Here is a 14582-nt window from a genome sequence, read left to right as displayed (position 1 = left end):
TCGGGCCCTGCCGGAGCAGGTCCCTGTGTGGAGGTAGGCACAGAGGGTTCCCCGCAAGGTGTCTTTGCATGTCTGTGTACCATGGTCGCCTTGGCCAATCCGGCACCACTAGTAGAACTAGTCCCCTGTGTTGCTCTATCTTGCGGATGATTTTGCCCAGTAGCGGCCATGGGGGGGGGGGGGGGGGGGGGGGAAGGCGTACAAGTAAGTCTTCCTCTGGCCAAGTATCCTCCGGTAGTCGAGGCACTGGGGATTCACCCCATTTGCTGGCTAACTTCTCCAATTTGCTTCCGAACAAGAGAGATCCTTAAGTGCATTCTTGTGAGAGTCGCTTTAGATGTCGCATCAGCAGACCAATTCCGTAGCCATAGTTGTCTTCTGGCGTGGTCGCATATGGGCCCACTACTGAGTGGTTACATATGGGCCCACTACTGAGGCTACACCTCTGGCTGAGGTATGCACCAGGTCTGAGCTTGCATCCATCAGGAAGGCTGCTGCAGGTTCCATCGTCTCACCGGTATACCTTCCAGAGTTATTTTCCTCTCTCAAGAGGAGCAAGCAGGAACGTGCCATCAGTGTGCAGCAGGAAGCAATCTGCAGTGTCATTGCTGTTGTGTCGAAGGCCTGCTTAAGGATGGATTCCAATCGTCTATCCCGAGTATCCTTCAATGCAGCCCCTCCCTCAATGGGAATCATTGTTCGCTTTGAGACGGCACAAACCATGGCGTCCACTTTCGGGAAATGCAGGCGTTCCTTGGTCACTGGTTCTAGGGGGTATAGGGCTTTGAAGCTGGCCTCCGGGGCATCCCACTCCAGATCAATCAGTTCCTGGATGGCTTCCATCATTAGAAAGTAGCATGAGGCTTTACGAAGGGACACTAGGATGGGGTTCTTCTTTGGTTCCGCCATTGGATCCGTGCCTGGATTACCCAGAGTCAGAGTCTGAGAAACAAGGGCTGGTAGTTCATCCTTGTGGAAGAAGCGAATCATGGTTCGGTATGGTTCCAGGCCTGGAGGAATTTCTCCTTCTTCCAGGGAATCGCCATCATCTGAGGTGTCTGGGTCCCTGTCAGGGAAATTCTTGGTTAGGCAAAGCATGTCTCGAGGCATCCGAGTAGGGCCAGGAGGATCCAGCAAGGGCAAGGGTTGAGCCCGGGGCACAGCCGGGGCTGACTGCACCTGAACGAAGGCTTGCAGCCCTTGGAAAAAAATTCTAACCAGGAGAAGGTCCCTCGATCCATGTTATTCCCGGGGGGGGGGGGGGGGGGGGGGCGCATAGGAGCCCCTGAGGTGCCATCTTGTAGAGAGGCCATCTCAGAGATGCATAGATCCGGGGATCTATCGTCTGTAGTTATTCCGGACCCATCCCCCGACAGTGAGGGACACCGGCTTTGGCTCCCCTTGGGCTTCCTTGCAATGCTGACACAGGCAGGACTCCAGTTCAGGCTGCGGGACTCTTATGTGGCAGGCTGTGCAAAGAGTGCCTTCTGGCCTTCTTGGGTGCCGATGTCATTGCCTTTAGTTTCAATGCGTGCGTGTAGCTGTAAACGCGGCTGTGCATGTAGTTGCGCATGCGGGGTGCGCTCAGTTATGCGCGTCTGTATTGCACACGCTCAAGTTAGGCTCATTAGCTGCCCTGCCTCCCCCGCGCATCCCGCTGGTCGAGAAGGGAAGATGGCGCCGACGCCCCCCGCGCGTAAGATGGCGCCCCCAAGGGTCTCCACATGGACCCCTGCACCAGATCAGGGCCTAGCCCAACCAGGGCTGCTCAACCCGATCAGTGCTCCCTTTTACCTCACCGGAAGAACAAACAGAATCGGTACGGCAATCCGAGCCTCGGAGACCTGAATTTAAAGTTTCCTGCTTACCCGGTATCGGCACCTACCGATCGTGTGCCGGGACAGTCTCCAGCTGCGGGGGGGAGAGGGCTTTACCTTCACCGCCGCGCTTGGTTTTGCACCCGTTGCCTTTCAGCCACTCTGGGAGCTAAGTCCACGCCAGGAACCGGCTACCGGACCAAGGCACACCTCTGAGGGATATCGGAAATCACCTCAGGAATTCTCAACTGGGGGAGGGACCCTTAGGTTTCACTGCAGGAGAGCGGGGCTCGATCTTCTTTAAGGTAAATTTTCTTTTTCTTTCTTCTTTGCTGTATTTGTTAACATTATTCTAGTGTGTGGGATAGTGTCTGCATCTGCTAGGAGATGGAGAGATACTGAGGTTACTGCAGGGGTATATCTAGAGTGACGTCAGCTTTGAAATCTGACTCCATCTCCCACCTGCTAGCAGAAGAGCACATAACCCATTGGTCCTGAGTCCATCTGGCTACACACCAGGAAATTAGCATTTTACAACAGGTAATGAACATAGCACTACCCGGAAGTTTCAGCCATTAATTCATTTTGCTGTGAAGTCCGAGCAGGTACAAAGCCCTCCATCATATCCTTAATGAGAAACTCAGATGTGCCTCATGTAAGCTCACACTAGAAAGCCAGAACCGTTCCAGCTGTTATAAAATCTTAACAGGTTCTCTGCAAAGGAGATACTGGACATGAGCCCATGTACTGATGGCTGTTCAGGGCCACGTACACTAATACTAGTACCACAGCTAATTGTATGCCACATATTAATCCTTAGGACCATAAAACCATTCAGAACCTGTGTGAATCATTAAGAGGTGTGTTTTCCAAAACAAGACCTCTGCCCAAAGCGTGTCCTACAACTGCATTTCCCAGGTGATTTAAGTCTTAATCCCTGGCTTTGCATCTCACCTAAAAACATCTGGCACATGCGATGGAAAGGACATGCAAACTGAAATGCTTTAGTTTACCCTGTACGGGACTTAAAACATTTTTATGCACCTGATTAGATGACATTCATTTGAGACTTCAGTCTTCCAGTGGAGGTGGCAGGTGCCAAAAAAGCAGCAGAATCTAAGTATGTATGGGGCAGACCTAAAGGGACTGTAGCGGAGGAAGGGAGAAGACTGCAGACCAAGTACCATAGGCAGGCACATTAGCAGAGTGGATGCAGCAAGTGCGACATCATCTAGGTTTCTGGGTTAATAAGTCCTTGCTAACCAGTCTGGAGATCAATGAGCGAAGTCCTAATCAGAGCCCAACAGGACTGCAATGTGCATAGTTAAATAGTTTGCAGAACTCCAGGACTAGCATCACCCCTTCTGCCATTTATTCTTGGGAAGGGAAGTGGTATGAAACAGTCGTCCTGCTCAAGAGCAGGACGACTGTTTTCCCCAGTGGAGAAGAAGGATATGTTTTATTCATTTTATGAAGCAGAACAGCATCTTTAAAGTGCTTTAGAATAAAGTAATACAGGCCGGCGCCCAGTGGTAATGCTGCCTGCAAAGGGTCACCCAATTTGATTCCCCAGATTGGGCCTTCTGCGTCCTCGGTCAGCTGGGGCTGGGAATGCTGTGCAATACACAGTAATGCAAGAAATGAAAGCAGGCAGAGACCCAAAATGGTCCCTCTAGTCTTTCCCGTAGAGATTCATCAAATTAAGGTGCATGTGTACACCAACTCCCTGCTGCTCCCAAAGACTTTTCCATGTGCTCTCCACCTTCCCCCCACTATCACTGCCCCAAGTTACTTGCTGTTTTAACACACGTAATTTTGCATAGTTATTCGCTGAAATATCACACAAATCAGCTCATTAGGGATTCTGTATTAGCCCTGGGCAACTTACGCCATCTTGGACTAGGGGTGAAATGTCCAGCACTAAGAAAATATAAGGTAAGCCAGTGCACCTTTCTCTATTGGGATGCAATAGCTAATGCCATCATTAGCATGGAATTTCTATGTGAGGGCGATAACTGGCACATATTTGTGTATTGCATGCACACTGTGTGGGTACGAAAGTCCTGGCTGCATAGGCAGTAAAATATGCACGCAAAACATTTGTACACAATGGGGGGCTTAAACGGTGCACTCTGCCGAACGCACCTTATTGCATCAACCTGTGTCACTTGGCATAAACCAAAAAAACTTGTTTTTGGCATCGACAAGGAAAGGAAAGCAGAAAGTCAAAACAAATGCAGTTATCCATTAGAGGGCGCCAAATAACCATGCAAAAAAATGAAGGTTTTTCTTTTACACACACACACACACAATTTTCTCTTCAAGCAGTATGAAACTTCATGATGGAGCAGCACAAGTAAATGAACATCAGAGTGTGAAAACTCCCTGGGTCCTCTAACCAGGTGCAAGCAACTTTTGCAGCTCAAGTGCCACCAGCGAAGCCAGTTGGCGCAGTAAAAAGCAGCTGTGTTTAATCTACCTCAATCCACACAGACTTCATGCAGGGCAAGAGAATCCAGGTACACAGCATCAGGGGGGCAGGGGGGCAGGCGGGGGAGCTCAATGCAAAGTTATCTTTTGGAAAAGGAAATCCCAATCAGAAAGCAATCAGAGAAATGCATTCATATTACAGCGCTTATGTAGCTTATAAAATGGACCTATTTTATCTTGGAATTTGCTCCCATTTTGATCTGTTTTTTTGCCAGCTCTTAAAATCATGCTCTGCTGCATTTTCAGGCAGGTGTCACACTTTGAGCAGTGACATGGGCTCACTGCTGAGATCACAGTGCCTGCGCACTTTGCAATTCTGTCAAGTTAACTCCACGTCATCAAGCGAGTTGATTTTCTGATATCCCCAATGCATTCCACCTTACAGAAACTCAGAAACGACTGACAGCAGACATGGACCATAAGGCCCACCTAGTTTTCCTATGACATTACTAAAATCGCAGAGTTACCAGAACTAGACCAGGATAATAAAAGTCTGACAAGCAAGAATGTCAGAAGACTTACATTACACTGAAGCAATGGTAGACAACCCCCTAAGCAGCATAAACCAGTTGGGTTCTCAAGATATCCAATCTGAATATTCATGAGATGCACTGCCTCCAGCATGCAAATACATCTCAGATACTCATTGTTGATATTCTGGAAACCAGACCAGCATGTGGCACATAAGGACATTATCTATCCCAGTACTACAGTATCTCTATAAACAAGCAGCTCCAATCATCTTTCAATGACTTCAGCCATTCCTGATCCAGGACAATTATCATCAATAGTACTCCCTGTGCCCAACAGTTCAATACACTAGAACTGATAGCTAGTAAAAATATATCGGCTGCCATACATTATTGGCATTTTTCATGTAAGAATGGAATTATGTGGTAAGGGACATTTAGGTTTTGTTTTTACTGAAATTTGATCTTACCTGTTAATTTCCATTCCTTGAGTCCTGCTATACCAATCCAGACTAGTGGGGTTATCTCCGCCTAGTAGCAGATGGAGAAAGGACATACCCTTTTTATAGTGACATTATTCACTTGGTATATAGGCTGGTGTTGCACTGGCAATATGTCAGAGCAATGGAAAATACCAACTGCCCCTAACACAATTAATATCATAAACAGAAGAGAAGTCAAAACAGAAGAGTCAGATGAAACTGTCTTTCTTAGAAAGCAAACTCTACTCCACAAGGACTGTATCCCATGTATCTCTGTACAGTATTGCCCATGCCAAGCAGCACCACAGGAAAGATAAACAGCAAGAAGCAGCAGCCTCCAATGAACCTCAAAGGCAAAATTGACATTTTCTACCAAGGATACCCGTGCAGACCCCGACTTCCTGGGAAGGTCCTGGACAGGTGTAGTAGGACTCAAGGAAAGGAAATAGGTAAATCCAAATTTCAGCTTCCTTATCTTGTTACACCAGTCCAAGCTGGTGGGATGTACTGAAGCGCATTCCAAACACAAGTGAGAAGACGACAGGGCTGCTCCGAGAATCCCTGTCCCAAGGCCTGTATCTACCTAAGCTTGCCTATCTAACCTGGAGCACCTATGAGACACTAACAATCAAGTGGCTGATTACAGATGTCCTCCAGAGTAGGCACTGCAGCCTTTGCTCCAGAGGAAGCCCATGCCCTTGTAGAATGAGCACGAAGCACCCTTGATGATGCAACAAAGGCTGAGGGGATCATCTGTTATACAAGGACAAAAAGGATTCTGAAGCTGCCTGGGCTAGTTAAAGGCCTATCGGTTAGCCAAAAGGGATTAGCTATCTTTTAGATACTAGAGGAAGGTCCAAATAATCTTTAATAAGGGGAGAGATTATCCTTACCATGACATTTCCCTTTATGGGACACTAGAAGAGATACTGCCTGTTTAACTAAAGGCAGAAATGATCTTGAAGATGGCGGCCCAGATTAACTGACATTATGATCAAGCGTGACCTGAAGCACAAAGCAATTAATGATTGGAAAAGGGACAGTTAGCAAATCCATGGCACTCGTGCTAAACTTTCAAAACTTTGATAAAATGAGAAAAATAGTTAGAAAAAAACTGAAAGGAGCAGCTACAAAGGTAAAAAGTGTGCAAGAGGCATGCTCATTGTTAAAAAAAAAAAAAAAAAAAATACCGTCCTAGAAGCACAGTCCAGATGTATTCCACACATTAAGAAAGGTGGAAAGGCGGCAAAACGATTACCGGCATGGTTAAAAGGGGAGGTGAAAGAAGCTATTTTAGCCAAAAGATCTTCATTCAAAAATTGCAAAAAGGATCCAACAGAAGAAAATAGGATAATGCATAAGCGTTTGCAAGTTAAATGTAAGGCATTGATAAGACAGGCTAAGAGAGAATTTGAAAATAAGTTGGCTGTAGAGGCAAAAACTCACAGTAAAAGCTTTTTTAAATATATCCGAAGCAGAAAGCCTGTGAGGGAATCAGTTGGACCGTTAGATGATCGAGGGGTTAAAGGGGCACTTAGAGAAGATAAGGCCATCATGGAAAGATTAAATGATTTTTTTGCTTCGGTGTTTACTGAAGAGGATGTTGGGGAGGTACCTGTACTGGAGGTGGTTTTCATGGGTAATGATTCAGATGGATTGAACCAAATCACGGTGAACCAGGAAGATGTGGTAGGCCTGATTGACAAACTGAAGAGTAGTAAATTACCTGGACCGGATGGTATACACCTGAGTTCTGAAGGAACTAAAAAATGAAATTTCAGACCTATTAGTAAAAATTTATAACCTATCATTAAAATCATCCATTGTACCTGAAGACTGGAGGGTGGCTAATGTAACCCCAATATTTAAAAAGGGCTCCAGGGGCGATCCGGGAAACTACAGACTGGTTAGCCTGACTTCAGTACCAGGAAAAATAGCGGAAAGTGTTCTAAATATCAAAATCACAGAACATATAGAAAGACATGGTTTAATGGAACAAAGTCAGCACGGCTTTACCCAAGGCAAGTCTTGCCTCAGAAATCTGCTTCACTTTTTTGAAGGAGTTAATAAACATGTGGATAAAGGTGAACCAGTAGATGTAGTGTATGAGGATTTTCAGAAGGTGTTTTACAAAGTTCCTCATGAGAGGCTTCTAGGAAAAGTAAAAAGTAATGGGATAGGTGGTGTTGTCCTTTTGTGGATTACAAACTGGCTAAAAGACAGGAAACAGAGAGTAGGATTAAATGGACAATTTTCTCAATGGAAGGGAAGGAGCAGTGGAGTGCCTCAGGGATCTGTATTGGGACCCTTACTTTTCAATATATTTATAAATGATCTGGAAAGAAATACGACAAGTGAGGTAATCAAATTTGCAGATGATACAAAATTGTTCAGAGCAGTTAAATCACAAGCAGATTGTGATAAATTGCAGGAAGATCTTGTGAGACTGGAAAATTGGGCATCAAAATGGCAGATGAAATTTAATGTGGAAAAGTGCAAGGTGATGCATATAGGGAAAAATAACCCATGCTATAGTTACACAATGTTAGGTTCCATATTAGGTGCTACCACCCAAGAAAGATCTAGGCATCATAGTGGATAACACATTGAAATCGTCGGTTCAGTGTGCTGCGGCAGTCAAAAAAACAAACAGAATGTTGGGAATTATTAGAAAGAGAATGGTGAATAAAACGGAAAATGTCATAATGCCTCTGTATCACTCCATGGTGAGACCGCACCTTGAATACTGTGTACAATTCTGGTTGCCGCATCTCAAAAAATATATAGTTGCAATGGATCTAATGCAATAAAGCCGTATAGCCGTCTAAGCCCGGTGCCTTATGGATTTTTAACTATCACTTGCTGGATTTCCATTTCAGCAACGTCTTTGTCAAAGAATTGCCTCTCGAGATCTGATATTTGAGGGATGACTATATCATTGATACTGCTCGATGTGAGCTGATTGGATCTGAGAGTCTGCCATATAAAGGGACCTATAGAAATCCATAAATCTTTGCCATACTTCCTTAGGTTGTGTCAGCATGCTGCCGCATTCAGATTTAATTTTTACTATTTGGCATTGGGCCACCCGTTTTTTCAGTCGACGAGCTAATAAACGACTGGCTTTATTTCCCCATTCAAACCTAGTTTGTTGCATGTGCTGTAGCTGAAATGCTGTTTTCTCCAATTCTAAGGCTTGCAGCGCATCCCAAGCTCTCTGAAGTTTGACATAACAGGCCTTTGCCAACGTTACTGTATGTATGCATTCTAACTCCTGTATCTCCTTTCGCAACTGCTTTTGTTGCTTTGTTCTTTCTTTTTTAAGAAAGGCTGCGCGAGCAATTAAGCGGCCTCTAATCATTGCTTTTAGACCTTCCCAGAGCATTGTGGGGTTAACATGCTCTTTGGTATTATGATCAATGTACTCTTATTTCCCCCTCTAATTGCACACAATACTGTTCATCCCCCAATAGGGAGTTAAGTGTCCAGAATCGCCCTCCCTCCCGTCTAGCTGGCTCCTTCAACATGAGCTCTACTGGCGCATGATCGGACCAGTTTATTTGTCCGATATCTGCCACAATATCCCGGGTGAGCAATAATTTATCTATGAGAAAAAAAATCAAGTCTCGAATATGAGGAGTGAGGATTAGAGAAGAAAGTATAGTTCCGGCTATGAGGGAACTTTAACCTTCAAATATCCACCAGATTCCATTTTCTCATTAAGCGTTGTAGTCGTACCCTAGCTATACCCATTCCCGAACCACCCTTCAGGGAGTTGCCAACCTGTGGGTCTAAAGTTAAATTAAAATCTCCAGCTAATATCAAGTTGACCCTCCACTGCCTGTATCAAATATTGACTCAACGCAGAATAAAATTGGGCTTGTCTTTGCACAGGAGCATAAATATGTACCAGGGTATATATGACAGTGTCTAATTCAAATTTTACCATCACATATCTGCCTTGCGGATTTAAAGAATAACCAAGTACAACCCCTTGAAAATCCCTATGTAATAGAATGGCAGCACCGGCATATTTAGTCTGTTTAGTAGCGGCTGCTAGGAATTGAGTAGGATAAAGGGACCAGTGCATTAAGGATGCATACGTCTTTCGTGAGTTTCTTGCAGCAGGATTATTGCTGCCCCTGAATGGGCTGCCTCATCTCGCAGAAACTGACGCTTTCTGGGGGTATTCAGCCCCTTAACATTCAGAGATAATATGGAAAGTTGCTCAATCATTGGTAATCCTTAGTGAGATGAGAGGAAGAAACTTTTAGCTAAAGTAACAGGGGGACCTTGGCCGTGCAGGCAGCTACTCTTATCTCAGTACTAAGCTGTCGATCTACATTGTGTCTCAGTGCTAGAACCCTGAACCCACTGTGCCTGCTATGTTGCCCACGCAGCAAGAGGTGGAAACTGTGGGAACATTGAAACATATCTCCCTCCCCCGAGCCATTCTCATAACCATTATAAAGAAAAAGCTGAATATACAATACAGTACACACCCCTTGTAAACTTACAATTAAAATGTGAACTCTGTGCGAACGCACTCAATTAACCTGTGAATCGCTTAGTCCTCTTGTAAACAGTTGCTCCTCGCGATAAGGCTGCGATCCTGGATTAACACAGAAGAACCGGGAGATTTCATCATCCTTTCCCGCTGTCCTTAGCGGCGTGAGATATCTCCTGAGTCGTTTGATGTTCTTTCCGACGAGCTGCCAGCGTGGCGTGTCCGGCCTGCCTGAAGTTGGTGCTCGGCTCTGCTGTCTGCTCTTCTGTGACATATAGCCAGCCTCTGCCAGCTGGCGCTCGGCCTCCTCCGCCTTATGTACCATGTAGGAAGTGCCCTGGATAGTCATTGCAAGGCCGAAGGGGGAACAACTACTGGTACCGAATCCCGTCTTTCCTCATGACTGCGGTGGCTTCTTTAAATTTTGCTCTCTTTTTTATGGTGATAGGGGATAAATCCGAAAAAATAGAGATGATATGATTGTTCCAAAGCCAAGTTTGCTGCTTTCTGGCAATTGCCAGTACTTTCTCTTTTACAGGGAATCTGTGGAAGCAGGCTAAAATATCACGGGGTTGTCACCTATCCTGGGCCCCAGTGTGCGGGGCGCTCTTTCCAGAGCGATCTCTATTGGGCCCTGAGCTTGGGCGCTGTTAGTATCATGCATTAGTAAAAAATCACAGATATTTTGCACCACCTCCTGTGCATCTGAGTACTCTTCCGATTCTGGCACTCCGTGGATTCTCAGATTGCAACGCCGCCCTCTGTTTTCCAAATCCTCCATTTTAATATTTAAGGCAGCATTCTGCTGCTGTAACTCAGCAATATGTACATCTTGCTGCTCGAGTTTTGCACTCTGAGCATCCTGACGGACTTCACTTTCATCTACACTCTCGTCCTAATTCAGAACTGTCTTAACTTCCGATATTAATTCCATTAATTCTTCTTTAAAGTCTTTCACATCTTTTTGAATTTCACAGCGGGAGGGGATGTCACTCACCGCTGTTTCACAGGGCTCTGCAGTCATGCAGGATGCCATGTGCTCTGCTCTCCGGGTCTTCAGGCCCTGGTATTTCCTCCGTGCTCTATGATACGAAAATTGCTTGGGATCTGTATTTTTCTTTTTGGCTGGGAACGCCATTGTATCCCTCAGGTTGCAGCGTGCAGTGAAATGCAATTTTGTGGGGTTTGCTGGCGGTTTCAAAGCTTTTAGGCTCGGTGGGGAGCAGAGCTTTCCTTCAGGCAGCCATCTCGCATGGTGGCCACGCCCCCTCCTCCCACACCAAATCTAAAGTAGTGGGGGCCCTGTCAAAAAGCTCCCCTACCAGATCTCCCCTGCTCAACCAGGCCAAAAAGGGAACCCTAAGAGGCTGTTCTACCAGGCCCAAAAAGGGAACCTGGTAGTCACTTACCTGATGTTGCTTGTCCAGGCCCACAAGGGACCACTTTGTTCAATCAGGCCCCAAAGGGAATCTTGGGAGCCAAGATCCAGGCTCTGTTCAACCAGGCAAACCCTGGGAGCTATGATCTGGGCCTGCTCCACTAGAGGAACAATTTAAAAAATTGTTTCACCAAGAGCAGAGATCCTGCTCTACCAGGGAACTTAATAGGCAACTCTTACTCTGGGAGCAAGCTCCACCAAGGACTGTTCCCGAAGGCTGAGGCCCTTGGGAGCTATGAAATCCTACTGCCCCAGACCAGCATGTCCACCATCTGCTGGAGACCGAGAAATACTGACTGATGTCAGTGTAGCACCAGCCTATATATACCAAAGACGTTGTCACTGAAAATGGGTGGGTCCCCTGGTGGAGAGAACCCCACCAGTTTGGACTGGTGTAGCAGGATAAGAAGGAATGTGTGATTTTAAATTTAAAAAACAATGGAGAAGCTCAATTTGCTTTACTTCTGTATGATCTTTGAAGGGCTCCCCATGTCCCAGAGATAGAGTATTTCCCAAAAAAAAGTAGACTATTCATTGACTTGACTCACAATGTGTACAAATACAACACTGGTGGTAAAGGATAGATAGATTTTTTTTTGGGACAAAGCAACTGAAATTGAAAGGCATCGAATTATATGAATAAAAATGTTTTAACTTTTACCTTCTTTTACTTTCTTATGTTCAAGTCTTTCCTTTTGCAATGATTTTTCTAATCGAGACCTGTGCTCATATACAACTAAAGAGAGAAAAAAGAAACACACTGAAAAACAAAAGCACTCCTAATAAATCCAATAGCAAACGACAAATTACATGGTTAACATGAGCAACTCCTCGCTGAAACAATAATTAAAGCAGCAGTATACATCAGGTGCCAACATCTTGATAACGTGTTCATTTTCAAATACCCCACATGCAAGACCATAATTTGCATAAAACTTTTGCCATTTTACTATTTAACATTGCTACTTTGTCTACAACAAAACAGTTCATGTACAAAACTGGCAAGATTCAAATTAGAACCACCCAACCCTAGCAATGATCCATAAACAAGGAGGGTTCCATTACAATATTTGCATACAAGCTCAAAGAAGCAGTATGAAGGAAGCAAAAATATTAGAGAGAGAGATAGATTAGTCTTAATTCTACCAACAAGCAATCTTCTGCCTCCTTAGCTAGTGATTTATTTGGACTGGTTTATGGTTTCACGTTAACAGCAGCAGTACTAATCAGTCTCTGACACTTATCAGTGCTTTGCCATTCATCCTCCAAAGTCAAGGGCACCCGTCAAGATAAACCAGCAGGGAAAAAAGTCTGCAAAAAAAAAAAAAAAGTATAAAGTAGATAATGAATATTTTCAAAAATCGGCACTCAGTTTGAAGAAAAAAAATAATAATGAAAACACAATTCTGCAGCAATGGCTCATTCTCAGATTCTGGATTTCAAAAGGTCGAATTATGGTCCCACAGGAGCACCTCGTAAATCACAGGAAGTGAAAAGGCAGATGAAAACTCATAACATCTTTCTCCTCCCCTGCCCACTGTAAAGGAGTTTAAATGTCTGCCGTGCACTCAGCTAGAACAGAAGACAGGCTTTGAATCTGCTACAAACCATGCTACGTCTTGGCCACGTAAAAAAAAAAAATAAATATTTGAAGAAAATTTTTCAGTATTATTGAAAACAACCAAAAGAAATGCAGATAGGCCAATGATGTCTGATAATTCTATACTGTAACATCCTAAAGTAAAACAGAAACAACTATGGCAATAGCACAAAACCAAAAAATTATGCATCGTTATCCATCAGAAAAATAACTATTTGTTCCTGGAAATTATTCTACTGAATTACAAAACTTAGCAGTCAAAAAGGAAAACCAAATCCTTTCATCATTTGTAAAAATGATTCCCAAAGGCTAGCCACATTAAGAACGTAAGAAGTGCCATGCTGATTCAGACCGATCCATCAAGCCCAGCATCCAGTCTCCTACAGAGACCAATCCAAGTCGCAATTACCTGGGCATGTCCCATAAAGCAGATCTATTTCCTGGTACTCCCAGGGACAGTGATACCTTTCTTTAGTCTACCTGGCTAATAATCTGTTATAGACTTTTCGTCCAGACCTCCTGTAAACCCCACTATGCTTTGATCACATCCTCTGGAACTCCCTAGCTTGCATGAGATCTCTTCCACTGCATACACATAGACCATGTAAACCGTTGTGACGGTATATTACTGAACGACGGTATAGAAAAGATTTTAAATAAAAAAAATAAATACCAAACATTCAGAAGCCAGGTTTGTAAAGGAGCTTTTCCTTGAAAATGCCAATGGTTTGCCTTATTTCATTTATCCACTTACAAATGGACTATTGATGAAACGCCCCAGAGTGATATAGATCAGTGTTTCCCAGAATGATATATATCAGTGCTCCCTCACGCTGGAACCACACAACTGAATACAACCCGTGTGAGCCATATCCATCGCCAGCTCCACACTATGGAACTCAATACCAATCGAAATAAGAACTCAACCAAACATTAAAACCTTCAAAAAAGAGCTGAAAACCTGGCTGTTCACCAGAGCCTACTCAAACTCACTCAATCAACCACAATACCAGATACCCACGCAACCCAACACCAAGAAGTTTTCCATCCCTCGATCAACAAAATAACTCATACGACTCGAATACCTAAGACGATGTGCAACTGACCTCACATAATATATATATATCGCATATATAACAACCTCTTAAGTATCTCTCGAACCTTTAAACACCTGTTTTACGGACCCAACTGTATAATTCATCCAACCTATACACATTCCTCACTTATTAACCCCATGCTGTATGTAGCAACATTTTGTATGTAATAACTTTGTTGTATGTAATAATTCTTATATGTAATCTACTAACACAGAAGACCCCGAAACCATAATCCAACTTCCAATTCGCTGTGATGATGTTTAACTAACCTTGTTTCACGATTACTTTAAACCGTTCTGATGGCGAAACCGAATGACAGTATACAAAACATGTTAAATAAATAAATAAATAGTGTGCCATGGAAAAATCACCATTGCTGATACTCAGATCCAGAACAGCACCTGGGCTCTGGTCTCAGCAACAAGAAACACCAGCAGTGGCTGCTAAATCATGCTGGAACTCTTTTTTGAGAGGCGTGTGTAACCATGCATGCCTCTTCTTCCTAACTACTGCATGAGCCCCAAGTATGGGAATTAATAGGCAGCATGAAGGACAAGGATAGCTGGGACCCACTTTGTGTGGCAGAATTAAGAACATAATACGAAATTGCCATGCTGGATCAGACCAAAGGTCCATCAAGCCCAGTATCCTATTTCCAACAGAGGCCAAACCAGGCTACAA

At 44.2% G+C, this 14582-nt stretch overlaps 1 protein-coding gene across 4 annotated transcripts in view; it reads right to left on the bottom strand.

The window, feature by feature from the left end:
- GOLIM4 (golgi integral membrane protein 4) overlaps positions 1-14582 on the bottom strand; it is a 105660-nt gene that overhangs the window by 51847 nt on the left and 39231 nt on the right. For 3 of the 4 annotated variants that reach the window (XM_029615587.1, XM_029615585.1, XM_029615588.1), the window contains exon 2: positions 11866-11940. The exons of the other annotated variant lie outside the window; for it this stretch is intronic. In XM_029615587.1, coding sequence (XP_029471447.1) covers positions 11866-11940 — 75 coding nt within the window. The remainder of the gene's footprint in view (positions 1-11865; positions 11941-14582) is intronic. 4 annotated transcript variants of the gene reach the window in all.

This window comes from Rhinatrema bivittatum, chromosome 9, assembly GCF_901001135.1.
Source record: "Rhinatrema bivittatum chromosome 9, aRhiBiv1.1, whole genome shotgun sequence".
Lineage (NCBI taxonomy): Eukaryota > Metazoa > Chordata > Amphibia > Gymnophiona > Rhinatrematidae > Rhinatrema > Rhinatrema bivittatum.
This window is presented reverse-complemented; position numbering and strand designations above follow the sequence as displayed.